The sequence below is a fragment of the Lissotriton vulgaris genome, chromosome 2_1, assembly GCF_964263255.1.
Source record: "Lissotriton vulgaris chromosome 2_1, aLisVul1.2, whole genome shotgun sequence".
In the NCBI taxonomy this organism is placed as follows: domain Eukaryota; kingdom Metazoa; phylum Chordata; class Amphibia; order Caudata; family Salamandridae; genus Lissotriton; species Lissotriton vulgaris.
This window is the reverse complement of record NC_141687.1, coordinates 64,431,713-64,446,939: the sequence shown is the minus strand read 5'-3', so window position 1 is coordinate 64,446,939 and position 15,227 is coordinate 64,431,713. Positions and strand designations below refer to the sequence as shown.

The 15,227-nt window shown below is 49.2% G+C and overlaps 1 protein-coding gene across 1 annotated transcript in view; it reads left to right on the top strand.

Moving 5' to 3' along the window:
- Window positions 1–15,227, top strand: part of ARPC2 (actin related protein 2/3 complex subunit 2) — a 138,509-nt gene that overhangs the window by 74,359 nt on the left and 48,923 nt on the right. Inside the window, exon 4 of the mRNA XM_086954477.1 lies at window positions 1,036–1,081. Coding sequence (XP_086810603.1) covers window positions 1,036–1,081 — 46 coding nt within the window. The remainder of the gene's footprint in view (window positions 1–1,035; window positions 1,082–15,227) is intronic.

The following is a 15,227-nucleotide window of genomic DNA, read 5'->3' as shown; positions in this document are numbered from 1 at the left end:
TGGTGGGACCGTGACTGTCCCGCCAAGCATATTGTGGCCTCCGACCATTTCAAAACCACCAGGGAACGTTGGCTCCCTGGTGGCAGCAGCACAGTCACAGGGCGGTCCGACCGCTCCAACTCATAATGGGGTGGTTTGACCGCCGGCGAAGCTGTGGCTGGATTGCCAGCGCCGTGTTGGGGAGCAGGGTACAGAAGCACCAGGTTGTGCGGGGGTCGAGGGGACACCATTTGTGGGTGAGGAAAGGAGGCAGAAGACAAAAGTAAGCAGAGCCAAGTAACCGAGCAACAGGTTTTGAAGGAGAAATAGAGTTAGGTGAACAAAAGACACGGTGGGGGTCGGGGTAGTGCACTGAGAGCAGGTCCTTGAAACTGACTCTAGTGTTCAACCAATGAAGAATGCACAATAGTAAGTAGCCTGTTTGGCTTCCTGATGCAGGGTATTACTGTTTAGATGAAATACCCCCTTCATTATCATTTTCAGTGGCAGCAGGCATTAACATTTAACTGTATTCTTATATCTAGCTTTCTTTCCATTGCTGCTTCACCTTGGCAGATTGGTGTAGGCATATATCAAAGACCTCACAGGGCTTTATTGCCATACTTATTATATTGCCTGCTTTGGTGAGCCCAGTTTCCCTTTGCTGCTACTGAAACAGGGTCCTGTTTAATTCTTGCTTCACCCTAACACGCTTATCAGTGTTTCCTGACTGGTGCAGTGCAAATGATTGGTGTTGTTTCTTTTTGTACAGGTACATTAGGCACGGTGTGTGGGCTACTTGAACGCCATAACCGTGAACTCCGCAAGCCATGGATCTTGTTACCAGTTTATGAAATCACTTGTATTCTGTGTTTGTTGAGCAGATCTGAAGAGTCACTGGCAACATAACTTTGTTGCTTAGATAGATGTGTTAACTTATTTTTGTTAAAGAAGGGAACTCCAGGATCCAAAACATTTTGCAGAACTGGGAGAGAATTTAAAGTGTAATTAAAGTAACAAGAACGTTCTGAACATGTTTTGTTTTGTTCTTTGCAGGTACTGAAGAATGTGTACGGCAGTTACCTAGGTTCCCCTGAACCAGGTGAGACTACTTCTGCCTCTGGATTTCTATTTTTCTATTTCTATTTCAACGTATATAGCGCGTTATCACCCCAAGGTCTCTAAGCGCTTGTACAGGAGAAAGAGAAACCGCTGTTTCACATATGAAGGACATACAGAGTTCTGGCATGGGACACTTTTTTATGCTTGTGTTTTAATGGGTTTAAATCTAAGGGTTTTATCAGGACAAGACATTTCTTGTTCGATCTACCTTCAGGGGAATCCGTTTCGCAGTTTGTGCACTTTAGTAATTGATAAGTAGCTCATAAAGGTTGTAGCAGCGTTCAGTGCATAGTCTTCTTGCCTTAATATTCGAAGGGTTGTGACCAATATATGATGACACCCTACATGTGTGTGTACAGGCTCACACACACACCTACAAATTATTATTATTGAATGCCTCTGCCTAACTGGCCTCTTACCCCATCACCTTCTGTCTCATATCCCATCGACCGAGGAATAAAAAAACACGTTTTAGCAATCTAACTTTAGTCTTCTAGAGGACCAACACAAGGGCTGTGAGGTATTCTTTCAATCACATTGCATGTTGCATACCCCACCAGTTTGAAATTTGACACACTGGACCTTATCGTTTGCCTCCGCCTATTCTCAAAATTGCAAAACATACAAAATTCAGTGGTACACCAAAAAGCTCAGCGTAAGTCTAAAAAACAACTTCAAAGCAAAGATTGACAGAAAGGCTTTGACTGTCATGCACTTTACTTTGTGCCTTCCGCCCTCCAGTCCCCTACACATAATTGACAAATCTGTCATCGGAAGTGCTTGGTCGGGAAAGTGGGGTGATAGTGTCAGAATATGTACAGATCTTAAAAGAATAATTGAATGCATATGCTCATAATTCAGGAAAAGGCTAGTCCACGTTGCAGTACTGCTTATTCCCTTTGTGTTTTTTATCATAGGGACAGGATCAGAGCCTGGATCAGAAGTTTTTTGGCTCGACTGGGAAGCAAGGGGAGGATTTTTCAGGCCGTTCTAAGAATGCTGTAGCATGCTGCAGCGATCTTTCGTGCTTTGGTCTTAAATGAGAGTTCATGGTCCTACCAGATTCCCAGATTCTTTATTTCGGTTGTGGAAGTGGGGGCTGGACCCATGCATGCTGGCCACATGGTGTTTGATTTGGTGCTCTTCTGGTTGCCTAACACCATCAGTTCGGTTTTGTTCAAGCTTCAAATGGGAAAGACAGATCCAGTTGGTGACTTCCTTAAGGCAGGAGTGAAGGTCAATGGGTGACTGTTTGGCCTGATTTAGTTCTACGACCAGCTGGGTGTCATCTGCGTATGTGACAATATGGACCCCGAAGGGGGATACAATATCCGCCAACGGGGCCATATACACATTAAAAAGAGTGGGACTCCGGGACGAGCCCTGAGGAACTCCACATTACAGGGGGAGGGATTTAGAAAGGGTGTCTACTTTGAAAACTTGAAAGTGTCTATTTTCTAGGAATGACTGGAGCATCCCAGAGCTGTTCCTGATACTCCCACTTGCTTGAGACGGTGAACCAAAATGTGGTGTTTCACTGTGTCGAAGGCTGCGCTGAGGTCAAGGAGTATTATGGCGGAGGACCCTCCCTGGTAGAGGATTTTCCTGGCGCTCTCCACCACTGGGAGAAGAGCAGTTTCGGTGCCTAGGTGGGCCCGGAAGCCAGTTTGGGAGGAATGAAGATGGCCTTGGGATTCCAGAAAAGCTGACCGAGTCATTAACATGTTTTTCTGCCAGCTTATTGATGCCGGGGAGAAGTGAAATGGGGCGGTAGTTGCCCAGTTCCGCAGGGTCAAGGTGTGTTTTTTTAGGAGAGCCTTGACCAAGGCGTTTTTCCGTACTGCAGGCGCTAAGCCGGCTGCTAATGAGGTGTTCATTAGGTGAGTGATGAAGGAGGTGATAGTGGGTAGAGCTCTCTTGAAAATGTTGAGTGGTGCGGGATCAAGAGGTGACCCACTTTTAATAGAGGATTGTATGGGAAGGAGAGATTCCTGGGTGAGAGGGGTAAAGACTTCTAGGCCAGGGCGGTTGTCATTGTGTGCCAAGTCTCTACATTGAGATGGGGGTGGGGTACCTGTGGAAGGGATGTGCTTCAAAATATTTTGAATTTTGGACAGGAAGAAATCTGCTAGTTTATTGCAGAGTCTCTGGAGGGGTTGGTTGATTGAGATAGTTTTTGTTCATAAAGATGGCCTGAGCAGTTTTTATCTCAGCTTTGTATGTTGCTATGACTGACCTGTACTCTGCTTTTTTCGTAGGGGTAAAGTATTTCCTCCAAGTTCGTTCCAGTCTTTTAGCGTTTGTTTCAGCAGGCGAAGCTTGGGCGTGAACTAGGCGATTTTATTGGGTCCGCGTTTCTCCCGGAACGATTTTTTGGGGAGCACAATGTTTAGGGAGTTTTCAGTCCAAGTGGTGAAGTCCCTGTAGGAGGTGATTGAGTTATCATTGAAGGTGGGTCTGGTATTCTCTAGAGTGAGGGTCCATTCTTCTACAGAGAGTTTCAACCAAGCGCGGATTTTTGTGGGTACTGACAATGTAAGGGGGGGGGGGGGCATTTTCGGAGGGTACCTGAGAAAAAGGATTAGGAAATTGTCAGACCATGGAAGGGGGAGGGGATCGATCCCTATTAGTTGTACAAGGTTATTAAAAATCAGGTCTAGGAGGTGTTCTTTGATGTGTGTAGCTAGTGGGACCATCTGGGAAAGCTGGTAAGATGCAAGATCTAAAACTAGGTCGGTTGCGTGTTAATCCAGCGGGTCGTCAAAATGAAGGTCAAGGTCTCCAAGGATGGTGAAGTTAGCTGCACTGCTAGCAGTGTAGATTACCGATTCTATTAATGATTGAGAGAACCGATAGAGGGCTCCAGGGGGCTGATATATAAGGAGACCTGAGAAAGTAGTGGGGGAGAATTCGATGGAAAAGTGAACATTCTCACGGTCTGATAGGGAGCTACCTAGTAGCCGACAGATGAGCTGGTCCTTATGGATGATGGCAATCCCGCCCCCTTTGCTGGATGCTCTATTTAGACGTTTGATTTGGAACCCCGGGGGAAGTGCTTGTATTATGTCTGGATCTGAGTTTGTAGTGAGGCGCGTCTCTGTGAGAAAGAGTACCTCTGGTGATAGATCATCCAAGAGATTTCTGTGTTATATTTCGGTAGAGATCTGCAGTTGAGCAGGTAAAGTTTGAAGGTTTTTTTTTGGATCAGATATGGGCAGGCCCGATGAGGAGGATGGGTTGACCAAAGGGTAGTAGGCCCGACGCACATAGCGGGGCACACGTTAGACAGCATCTTTTCCAACAATTCCGGTTTGGATTTGCTGGAAGTGTTACCACCCCCATGGTCTGATCATGCGGCTGTCATCTTCTCACTCTGCCAAGGTTCTTGGAATCCAGCTACACCTAAGCCTATGGAAAAGATTGCTGCCAGGGTGTGGAAACATATAAATGGTGTGGAGATGGGGAAGTTCCTGTGATTAAATACGCCTAGCTTTCCTGCCAATGTAGATAAGGCAGAGGAAATGTACACAAGGTGGATTGAGAGCGCGTGTGACAAATTTGCGCAGATAAAACTTTTCACTCCCAGGAGAGCTCCGCCATCGGCACCCTGGTTCTCTGACTTCCTGCAATAACACAAAACAGACTGTAAGAGGTCTGAGAGAATCTGGAGGAAGGGGTATGCCTATTAATAAAGAAAAGTATAAAGGAAGTCTCATTTATATATAAGCAATTGATAGCGGAGGCAAAAATAGTCTATTTTGCCGAGCAGATGCAGAGGGCAAACCATCTTCTAGAGAACTGTTAAGGACCATCCTAAAATTGACTACCCCGACCAAGCCTAGCACTCATACTAGCCTGGCTTTGTGCGAGTCACTAGCCTCCTTCTTTAGGAATAAGGTAGACGGGATTTTTTCCTCCTTTTCCAATGTCCAAGGAGAGGCAGAGAAAGCAGCTAACAGTACCGAATCAAAGCTGAGGGCGCCGCCGGATAGGTTAGAGCGGTTTAGTCCTTTACAGTCCACGGAGGTCCTAAACTTACTGTGGGTGGCTCGGTCTGGATCTCTCAATGATCCTTGCCAGATTGCAATACTGCTCTGAGGTCATTGTATTGTATCACACTTATACCCGTGTTTAATATGATTATTGACATGGGTGAGTATCTTAGGAGGTGGAAATCCGCTTCGGTACTTCCCCTAATAAAAAACCCGAATTTGGATGAAAAGGATCCTAATAGTTACAGACCAATATCACGTCTCCCGCTATCGGCCAAGATACTAGAGAAGGCTACTAACCAACAACTAAGCGTGTTCTTTCAGAAGACTAAGGCACTGGACCCTATGCAATTTGGGTTTCGTGCAGGACATGGCACAGAGCTTGCTCTTATCAAGGCCACTGAGGAGGTTAGAACGGCTGTGGATCAGGGAGGGGCGGCTGTTCTGATTCTATTGGACTTGTTCGCAGCCTTCGACACGGTCCCCCATGGGGTGTTGATGGACCGGTTGTCGGGGGCAGGGCTGGAGGGCTCGGCTTGAAGTCTCTTGAAGTCCTTTTTTTTTTTTAATGTTTTTATTATTTTAATTCACAACATTGGCAAGATCAACGAGTGTATAAAATCACATGTTTTAGTTAGATCACATTCTGTCAAGGCGACGCTTTCCTCAGGATCTGTCGTGAAGTTATAAAGACCCACCTCTCGATACCTCCAATTCCGAATGTAATTACTACACAGAATCTTGGAGTGATCAAGCGGGGGGGAAAAGGGAATTAGGAAGGGGACAGCAGGGAAGGAGATCTGGAAAGGAAAAAGGTTAGTAGCAAAACTTTCCGTAAATCACAGTTGTCTATACAACCTAAAACCAACACTGAATTCTACTACTAAAAACCTTGTTGCTTAATCACAGACTCTGAAGGTACATGAAGCTCAATGAAATAATTATTATTGCATACTTTTCACCATTTAGTTATTCCCTTGTGAATAGCGACCAAAACATCCTTAAAACAATTCTGTTATTCTCTTGTGAATTGCGACCGATTCACCTTAAGCAACAACAAACTCACTCCTTAGTAAATAACCTCTTTACCAAGATTTTGTGAAACAATCCAAAGTACAATTTCACTATTGTCTTAGTCTTAAATTAGAACAAAGCTTCTCTTGACCTTTCCCCAAAAGACATTTTCAAGAAAGAGTTGCGCAAAAACAAACTGTTCAGGAAATGAATGCATGCGCCTTTATATACCTTGCACCTTTAAGTTAAACATCTCTTGCCAGCAACCAGATGTAAAACGCAGTTTCAATGTGCAACATATAACAATGGTTTCACTCTTCTGCATTCATAATTATTCTTCAAAAACATGAACTAATAGTTTAATCAAACATTAAACAAGAAAGTTATTTCCTTAAAGACTTTAGCGCCAAGAAACTAGGATTTGCTAGTCCTACCTGTAGAGCACGACCTACTCTACTACCTTGAAGGACAAGACGTCCCCAAAAAGGCTCTTCCAACCGATAGCCTGGCCCTCTAAGCAAACAGGATCAAGACACGCCCCTTGGAAAACGATCCTCTTGGCCTCCGATGGAATCCTTCTTCGAAAGAAGCTGGAACTCTGCAGAAAGGAGAGGGAGCAAGAAAAGAACACTGCCACTCCCCAGAAGGTCCCAGAATAGTGAGCACAGAGGATAGGGCGCGGTCGCGTAAGCTAACGTGCTTACGGCGCCCACGTATGCGACCGGGCTACCAAACCTCACGCATTACGCGTGAGCATGCCAAACCTCACGCATTACGCGTGAGCATGCGAAACCTCACGCATTAGGCGGAAAACACAGCAAACAGCAGCCAAAAGACCTGGAAACCTGCACAAACCTATAAACAGGGATGAAACCTAGCAGCACAAGCAGGTTTGAAGCACATCAGCCACCAACGCCCTCCCAAAGAGGATTGATGCATTTTGCCACAAGGGCAACTCCGACTGCAGAGTGGGGCGGGGGCGGGCCCTAGACCACAAGCCACCCTAGCCCTGACACATAACCATTGAATCAAATCATCATTCATTCCTGCATTAAACTGGCTGACAGTAAGTAAGTCATTGGGCAATCTGCTTGACATATTTCCTTCATATATCCCCAAATTTGTCATCAGAACTGTCCTCCTCATGCTCAGGTATCGGCTCACACATGTCCCCTCTGTAGGTATTTCATGCTGCCAATATTTTGGTCCATTTCCGGGGGCATTTACGGTTTATATATACAGTTCTCTGTTATCATAGTAAGATCCATATCTCTACACCAGGCCGCCAGTGATGGCAATTCCACAGCCCCCCATTTCTGTGCTATATTACGTTTCGCTACCATAAGTCCCAGCGTGACCCATGTCTGCCCATGACGTATCAGATCGTTAGGTTCCCACATGTTTAAGATGCATCTGCGCGATTTCGGCACAAGCAACACACCCGTTGTCTGTGATATCGTTCGGAGCACTTTTCGCCAGTAATCGGTTATCATGGGGCAATCCCATAGTGTGTGAAAGAAGGACCCTTCCTCCCCGCACCCTCTAAGGCAATATGGATGTTGTGCCCTGCCCATTTTGTATAGTGTGCTTCTAGTATGGTATGTGCGGTGGACAATCTTAAGTTGCACAAGTCTGAGCCGTGAAGATATACCCACTTCCTTGGGCGAGGCCAGGGCCTCCTGCCATTCCGTTTCATCCATGTTCGAGGCATGTGGGCTGCTGAATTCATATCTGTGCATAGTCCGCCACCTAGTGTTGGGTCCGGATGATTGCACATTGTTGTCCTGGAAGAGTCTTCGAAGTATCACGAGATAGGTGGCTCCTCCCCTGGACTACAGTGCGCATGGGCATCGCCTCCATCCCCAGATTGTTTTTTTCCGCCATAGGGTTCGGATGTGTTTTCGGTTCCCTCCTTCGGAACCGATAGTTGTTCGATTTTACTTGAGACCAAAAGGTCTTTAGGCTGGGCGTCGGTATAGTTACGTTCGGGTTTTCTTACTGACTCTTAGCTCCAATCTCCTACTGCCCTTCCACGTGCTTCGACGCGGACGGGCCTACACTACCACATTTGCTATGGAGCGGACTCCATTCAAGAAGTGTCCGCTGTGTCACTCAAAGTATTCGCACCTCGACGTGCACCCCGTGTGCAACACATGCTTGTCACCGGATCACCGTGAAGACACCTGCATGGCGTGTTCAAAGTTTAGGAGTAAGAAAACTTTGAAGATTCGCCGGGCTAATCGACTCCAGGCACAGTTGTCGGCTTCGGCGCCCCCACCTGATGACATCTTTCAGGAATCGGTCGAGGAAGAGGACGACGTACAAGAGTCGGACTCTGGCCCCGCGTCCGAGGAAGAGACCTACGACGCGGATGAGGAGGCCTGCGACGAAGTCTCCGGTGAGGTAGGGGATGACGAACTGATTTGTGCCACGATGGGAGATAGCTCAGAGGAAGAGCATCCCCAACCAGACTCCGGGGTTACCCCCCGTCCTACGGCCCAGGTCGAGGGATCGCCTTCGGGCCTTACCCAAGATCTTACTATGAGTCCTACGTCCCCGCCTCCGGGCCCGGTCACGGACATTTCTAACAAGAAACCGAAAGTGAAGCCAACTGGTCCCGCACCCTCGGATGCGAAACCGAAACCGAAAGTGGTGTTGGTGAAGAAGGTTCTGGAGGCGTCAACTTCCACGAAACCCAAACTGGCCGACTCGAAGAGCCACGCCAAAATGGCCGACCACAAGAGCCGCGCCAAAATGGCCGACTCGAAGCCCTCTGGGTCGGCGCCGAAGGTGAAGGCATCCGACGCGGCTGCGTCGGCACCGAAAGGGGTCGCGGACCCGAAAACGGCTTCGAAGAAGCGTCACGCTGATGGTGCGCCAGGCCATGGGGCGTCGGCACCGAAGAAGAGGCCTACCGGCGGCCGGACTCTCGGAGACGAAGAGTCGCTCGCGACGGTTCAGCCCTCGGCATCCCTTACAAAGAAGGTGGGAGAATCCTTAAAGCGGATCCAACAGTCCACTGTTGTTCCCAACCAGGACACCGTAGTGCCTAGGCCCACGCCGAAGCCTGCCAAGGAACAAACGCCAATTCGTTTTACCCTTCCTCCCAAGTCGACGCCGAAGGCCTTCGCGCCTAAGCAGAGCGGACACTCTCAGGAAATATTGACGCCGAAGGCTGCCTTGGTGGTGTCGAAGCTTCGGCTCCAACCGCTCGCGGTGGAGGAACGTCGTGAGGTGACCATCGACGCCAACACCGGAAAATTGTCGCTCCTCAAACGAAAGATTACGTCGGAGCCGCCATTGGAACCTTTTAGGATTCCACTTAAGAACAAAAAGTACTCTGCGGACTCTTCGGCTCTGATGGAACCTCTGTCTCCACAAGCCATGGAACACTCGCCGGCCCATTCCCCAGTGCCTGATGTGGACGAGGAGGACGACGAGTACAACTATCCTGCGTACTCGGATCCGGAAGAGGAGCAGGTGCCCTGGACAGCAGGAGGCGACACGGACGACCCGCAGTCAGGCCAGGACACTCAACTTTTCGCCGCGAAGACGTCCCCGACAGAGGACTCGGCGGCGTTTAATGCATTAATAGAGAGAGCTGCAGCGAACCATGACGTCGAACTGCACTCAGACCCTGTGGATGCGGACTTCTTAGTCGACACCTTCTCGGTAGCCGAAAAGCAAGTCAAGACGCTACCGATGCTCAAAGGGGTGCTGAAGCATGCACAGGAGGTATTCAAGGAGCCCACCCGGGCGCGGGTGGTCAATCCTCGCATCGACAGGAAGTATAAGGCGGCGCCCACGGATCCCACGTATATTAAGGGACATTTGCCATTGGACTCCCTGGTGGTGTCCAACGCTCGAAAGAGGGCGAATTCGCAGACTACTGGTGATGCTCCTCCCCCAGACAAAGAGTCGAAAATCTTTGAGGCATCAGGCAAACGCATTGCTGCACAGGCAGCGAACATCTGGAGGATCTCTAACACTCAAGCCCTGCTTGCACGTTATGATAGGGCCCATTATGACACATTAGAGGCCATCCTGCAACACTTGCCTGACCAATACAAGGAGGCGGGGGAGATGCTCATTCAGGAGGGTAAACTCATTACTAATGCATCCATCAAATGTGCCCTAGATGTGGCAGACACTGCCTCCAGGGCTATCAATACAAGCGTGTTACTTAGACGCCATGCCTGGCTTCGAATTTCTGGGTTCAAACCCGACATACAAACCACAATACTGGGTCAAACAGTGAATCCTGACCATCTGTTCGGCCCTGAGGTGGATGCCTCCCTAGAAAAAATGAAGAAAGATACCGAAACTGCCAAGTCTATGGGGGCTTTACAAAGTCAGCAGTTTCGGGGTGGTTCCTTTCGCCGCTCCAATTCAAGAGGCACCTCAAGAGGCCAGGCGTCCCAGTCCACGCAATACTACAAGGGTAACACCCAGTCCTCGTATAACAACAACAAGGGCAGGGGTGGCTACAGAGGCAATAATATCAAAGGCAGGGGACGTGGAAACAATGCCTCCAGGTCCACCACCTCCAACAAGCAGTGACGTCTTGTCACTTCCCCCCGATCACACGACACCTGTCGGGGGGAGACTCCAGCAGTTCCTGCCGGCGTGGAGGTCCATCACCACGGACAGGTGGGTGAGGTCTCTTATCCAGTACGGGTACTGTCTAGAACTTACGTCCATTCCACCGGACATACCGCCAAGAAGCCGTGCTATGTCCGACGAGCACTTGACCTTGTTGCAGCACGAAGTACTGGTCATGCTGCAAAAAGGGGCGATAGAGCTCGTTCCATTGCAAGAACGGGGAACAGGGGTTTACTCCCTGTATTTTCTAATCCCCAAAAAGGACGGATCACTCAGGCCGATCCTGGACCTCAGGCCCCTGAACTGGTACATCAACTCAGAGCACTTCCATATGCTCACATTGCAGCAGGTGCTTCCCCTGCTTCAACGGGGGGACTTCCTAGCAACACTGGATCTGAAGGATGCCTATTTCCATATTCCCCTGCATCCTTCACACAGAAAGTATCTCAGGTTCAAGATCTTAGACCAGCATTACCAGTTCAGAGTCCTGCCGTTCGGGGTCACCACGGCACCGAGAGTTTTCACCAAATGCCTAGCGACTGTAGCAGCGCATCTCCGTCGCCAGCACGTCCATGTCTTTCCATACCTAGACGACTGGCTTATTCAGGCAAAGACGGAACAGCAGTGCGTAGACCACGTGTCACGCACCATTCACCTCCTGCACGATCTGGGATTCTCTCTGAACTACCCAAAGTCCCATCTCCAGCCCGCCCACGTGCGACAGTATCTGGGCGCGACAATCGACACTCTGGCAGCCGCTGCTCAGCCGAGTTCAGTGAGAATCGCCAGTATCCAGGCACTGATCCAACGATTCAGACCCCAAACCTCGCTTCCAGCAAGGGTGTTCATGCAGTTGATAGGCATGATGGCCTCCTGCATCTCCATTGTCCCGCACGCGAGACTACATATGCGTCCGCTTCAGGAGTGCCTGGCACGTCAGTGGACTCAGGCTCATGGGCAACTGACAGACCTAGTGTTGGTGAGCGGTCGGGCGTACAACTCTCTGCATTGGTGGAATCCACAAAACCTTTGCAAGGGCCGACCATTCCAAGAGCCTGTCCCACAGATCATCCTGACAACGGACGCCTCTCTCCAGGGATGGGGAGCGCATGTACTCCATTACACGGTGCAGGGACTATGGACACTTCAGCAAAGGAAGATGCACATCAATGTGTTGGAACTGATGGCAATCTTCATGGCCTTAAAGGCGTTCAAAGTACATCTGTGCAACAAGGTCGTGTTGATCCGGACGGACAACATGACGGCCATGTACTACATCCAGAAGCAGGGGGGAACACACTCTCCACAGCTGTCTCATCTGGCTCAGAGCATGTGGAAGTGGGCCATTCAGAGGAACATCATCCTCATGGCAGAACATCTCCCAGGCAAGGACAACCAGATGGCGGATCTGCTCAGCAGACACAGCCATCAGATGCACGAGTGGGAGTTACATCCATCAGTACTCCAACCGTACTTCCAAAGGTGGGGTCATCCAGAGATAGACCTGTTCGCCACAAAGGAGAACGCAAAATGCCAAAGCTTCGCCGCCAGGTTCCCACACCCCCAATCACAGGGCAATGCGATGTGGATGAACTGGTCAGGCAGATTTGCGTACGCTTTTCCCCCAGCACCTCTGATACCGCTGGTGGCACGCAAGCTCAGGCAACACTCGATGACGCTCATCCTGGTTGCTCCAACGTGGGCTCGCCAACCATGGTACACCACGTTTCTGGAACTCTCCGTGGTACCGCATCAAAGGCTTCATCTCACTCCCAGCCTTTTGACGCAGAGCCATGGCGACATTCAGCACCCAGATCCGCAACAGCTCAACCTGGCGATCTGGCTCCTGAAGTCTTAGAGTTTGGCTACCTCAATCTTCCTCCCGATTGCATGGACATCATTCGGGAGGCGAGAAAGCCCACTACTAGAGCTTGTTATGCGGCTAAATGGAAGAGGTTTGTCGTCTACTGCGTGGAGCACAGCATTGACCCGCTAGACGCTTCCATTCAAAACATCATATGTTACCTCTTTCACCTGTATCGGTGTAATCTAGCTTACTCTTCCATCCGCATTCACCTGTCGGCTATGGCAGCATACCTCCAAAATAGGCAACACCTGTCACTCTTTAAGGTCCCTGCTATCAAGGCTTTTCTGGAAGGACTCAAAAGAGTCATTCCACCAAGGACTCCACCAGCTCCGGAATGGAACCTCAATGTGGTTCTTACAAGGCTGATGGGTCCTCCCTTTGAGCCACTACACTCTTGCGAGCTGCAGTTTCTGACCTGGAAGGTGGCGTTCTTGGTAGCAATCACATCGCTACGGAGGGTTAGCGAACTGCAGGCGCTCACCATCCAAGAACCTTTCTTCCAGGTACATGCCAACAGGGTGGTGCTCCGCACTAACCCTAAGTTCCTACCCAAAGTGGTCTCGCAGTTTCACATAAACCAAACTATTGAATTGCCGGTGTTCTTCCAAAACCCAGAGACGCTGGCGGAGCGGATGCTCCACACCCTTGATGTGAAGAGGGCCTTGATGTATTATGTGGACAGGACAAAAGATTTCCGCAAAACCAAACAACTTTTTGTTGCTTTTGCCACACAACACAAGGGAAATGCAATCTCCAAAGCAGGAATAGCTAGATGGATAGTAAAGTGCATTCAGATCTGCTACGCTAAAGCAAAGCGCACTCTCACTATACCACCGAGGGCCCACTCCACTAGGAAGTTGGGGGCCTCTATGGCGTTCTTAGGTAACATTCCCTTAGAAGACATCTGTAGAGCAGCCACATGGTCTACCACTCATACTTTCACTAAGCACTACTGTGTAGACGTGCATTCAAAACAACAGGCAGCTGTTGGTCAGGCTGTTCTAAAAACGCTTTTTCAGACTGCTGCAGCTGGCACGGGCGGCCGCCGCTAATGGAGGGACTGCTATGTATTCTATGCACAGATATGAATTCAGCAGCCCACATGCCTCGAACTGCAAATGCTACTTACCAGTATGCATCTGTTCTTGGCATGTAGGGCTGCTGACATTCATATCGCCCACCCTCCTCCCCGGCGCCTGTAGCAGCTGCAGTATGTATTCATATACAAACATATGCTCATAGCATGGTCATCACTCACTTCTTCACTCCATCTCTGCCTATGGCTAAAAACAATCTGGGGATGGAGGCGATGCCCATGCGCACTGTAGTCCAGGGGAGGAGCCACCTATCTTGTGATACTTCGAAGACTCTTCCAGGACAACAATGTGCAATCATCCGGACCCAACACTAGGTGGCGGACTATGCACAGATATGAATGTCAGCAGCCCTACATGCCAAGAACAGATGCATACTGGTAAGTAGCATTTGCATTCTCCTATGTCTGCCGCCAATTTGCTTTTAATATTTGTAGTAGGGTCCGGCAGGTTGTTGATTAGTTTGCGGTAAGTGAATGATGTAGCGCGCTTTGTCATGTGGTCTGTAAGCAATCTATCTTCCAATGGGGAGGCTTCGGGGACCTCAGTGTCCGGCGGCATTACCGCCAACAGTGCGTGCCGTATTTGTGTATACCGGAAAGCCTCCGTAGGAGCAAGGTCGTATTGCTGCCTAAGCTGATCAAATGGTATTACATTTCCTTTGTCCCACACAAACCATGTTTGCGCTACATGCCATAATACAGTTGTGTGTTTTCTCGGACCCGTTAGTTTCATGGCTTGTCCTTTATTGGATAGGACTGCAAGCATATTTCCTGTGCCCAGCTGTGCCCTATCTGCCCTATATGCTGGGTCAGCCTGAGAAGCATGTATCCAGTGGTTAATGACTTTTAGATTTGCCGCCCAGTAATACAATTGGATGTTGGGGAGCGGAATGCCCCCATCATACCATCCTCTATGCAGTTTTGCTTGGGCTATTCGTGCCGGTTTGTTGCCCCACAACAGCGTGGATACCTGTGCAGCTATTTGTTTAAAGTATTTGAGTGGCACCGGGAACGGCGTGTTTTTAAGGGCATATAAAAACCGAGGCAAAGCCATCATCTTAAATAATGCTGCCTTCCCCAACAGTGTCAGAGGGAGTGATTCGCAGTGCGCCACCTCTCTCTCTCCAATCGCTCCAGGGGGGGGTGTCAGGTTTCTGGAAAAGAAATCTGCTGAGTTAGCCGTAATGTGAATACCTAGGTATTTGAATGAGTCCTGTGAGACGACAAGTGGGCTATTCGCGGGGAGCTGTGGTGCGGGACCCTTTAGTACATATAGAAACGATTTAGACCCATTGATAGTGTACCCAGATACCTTTCCGAAACTGTCCCATATTTCAAGGAGACTCCGTTTGGAGTTTTCAGGGTCTGTTAAGTATACTAAAATGTCTTCGGCATAGAGGGAAATACGATCTTCCCATCCCTCCACCCACCGGACGCCTCTTAATAATGGGTCACCTCTAATCCACGCCGCCAGGAGCTCCAACACTAACGCGAAAAGGAGCGGCGACAAGGGGCACTCCTGCCACTTCCCTCTCGCCAGTGGTTTAACGTCAGA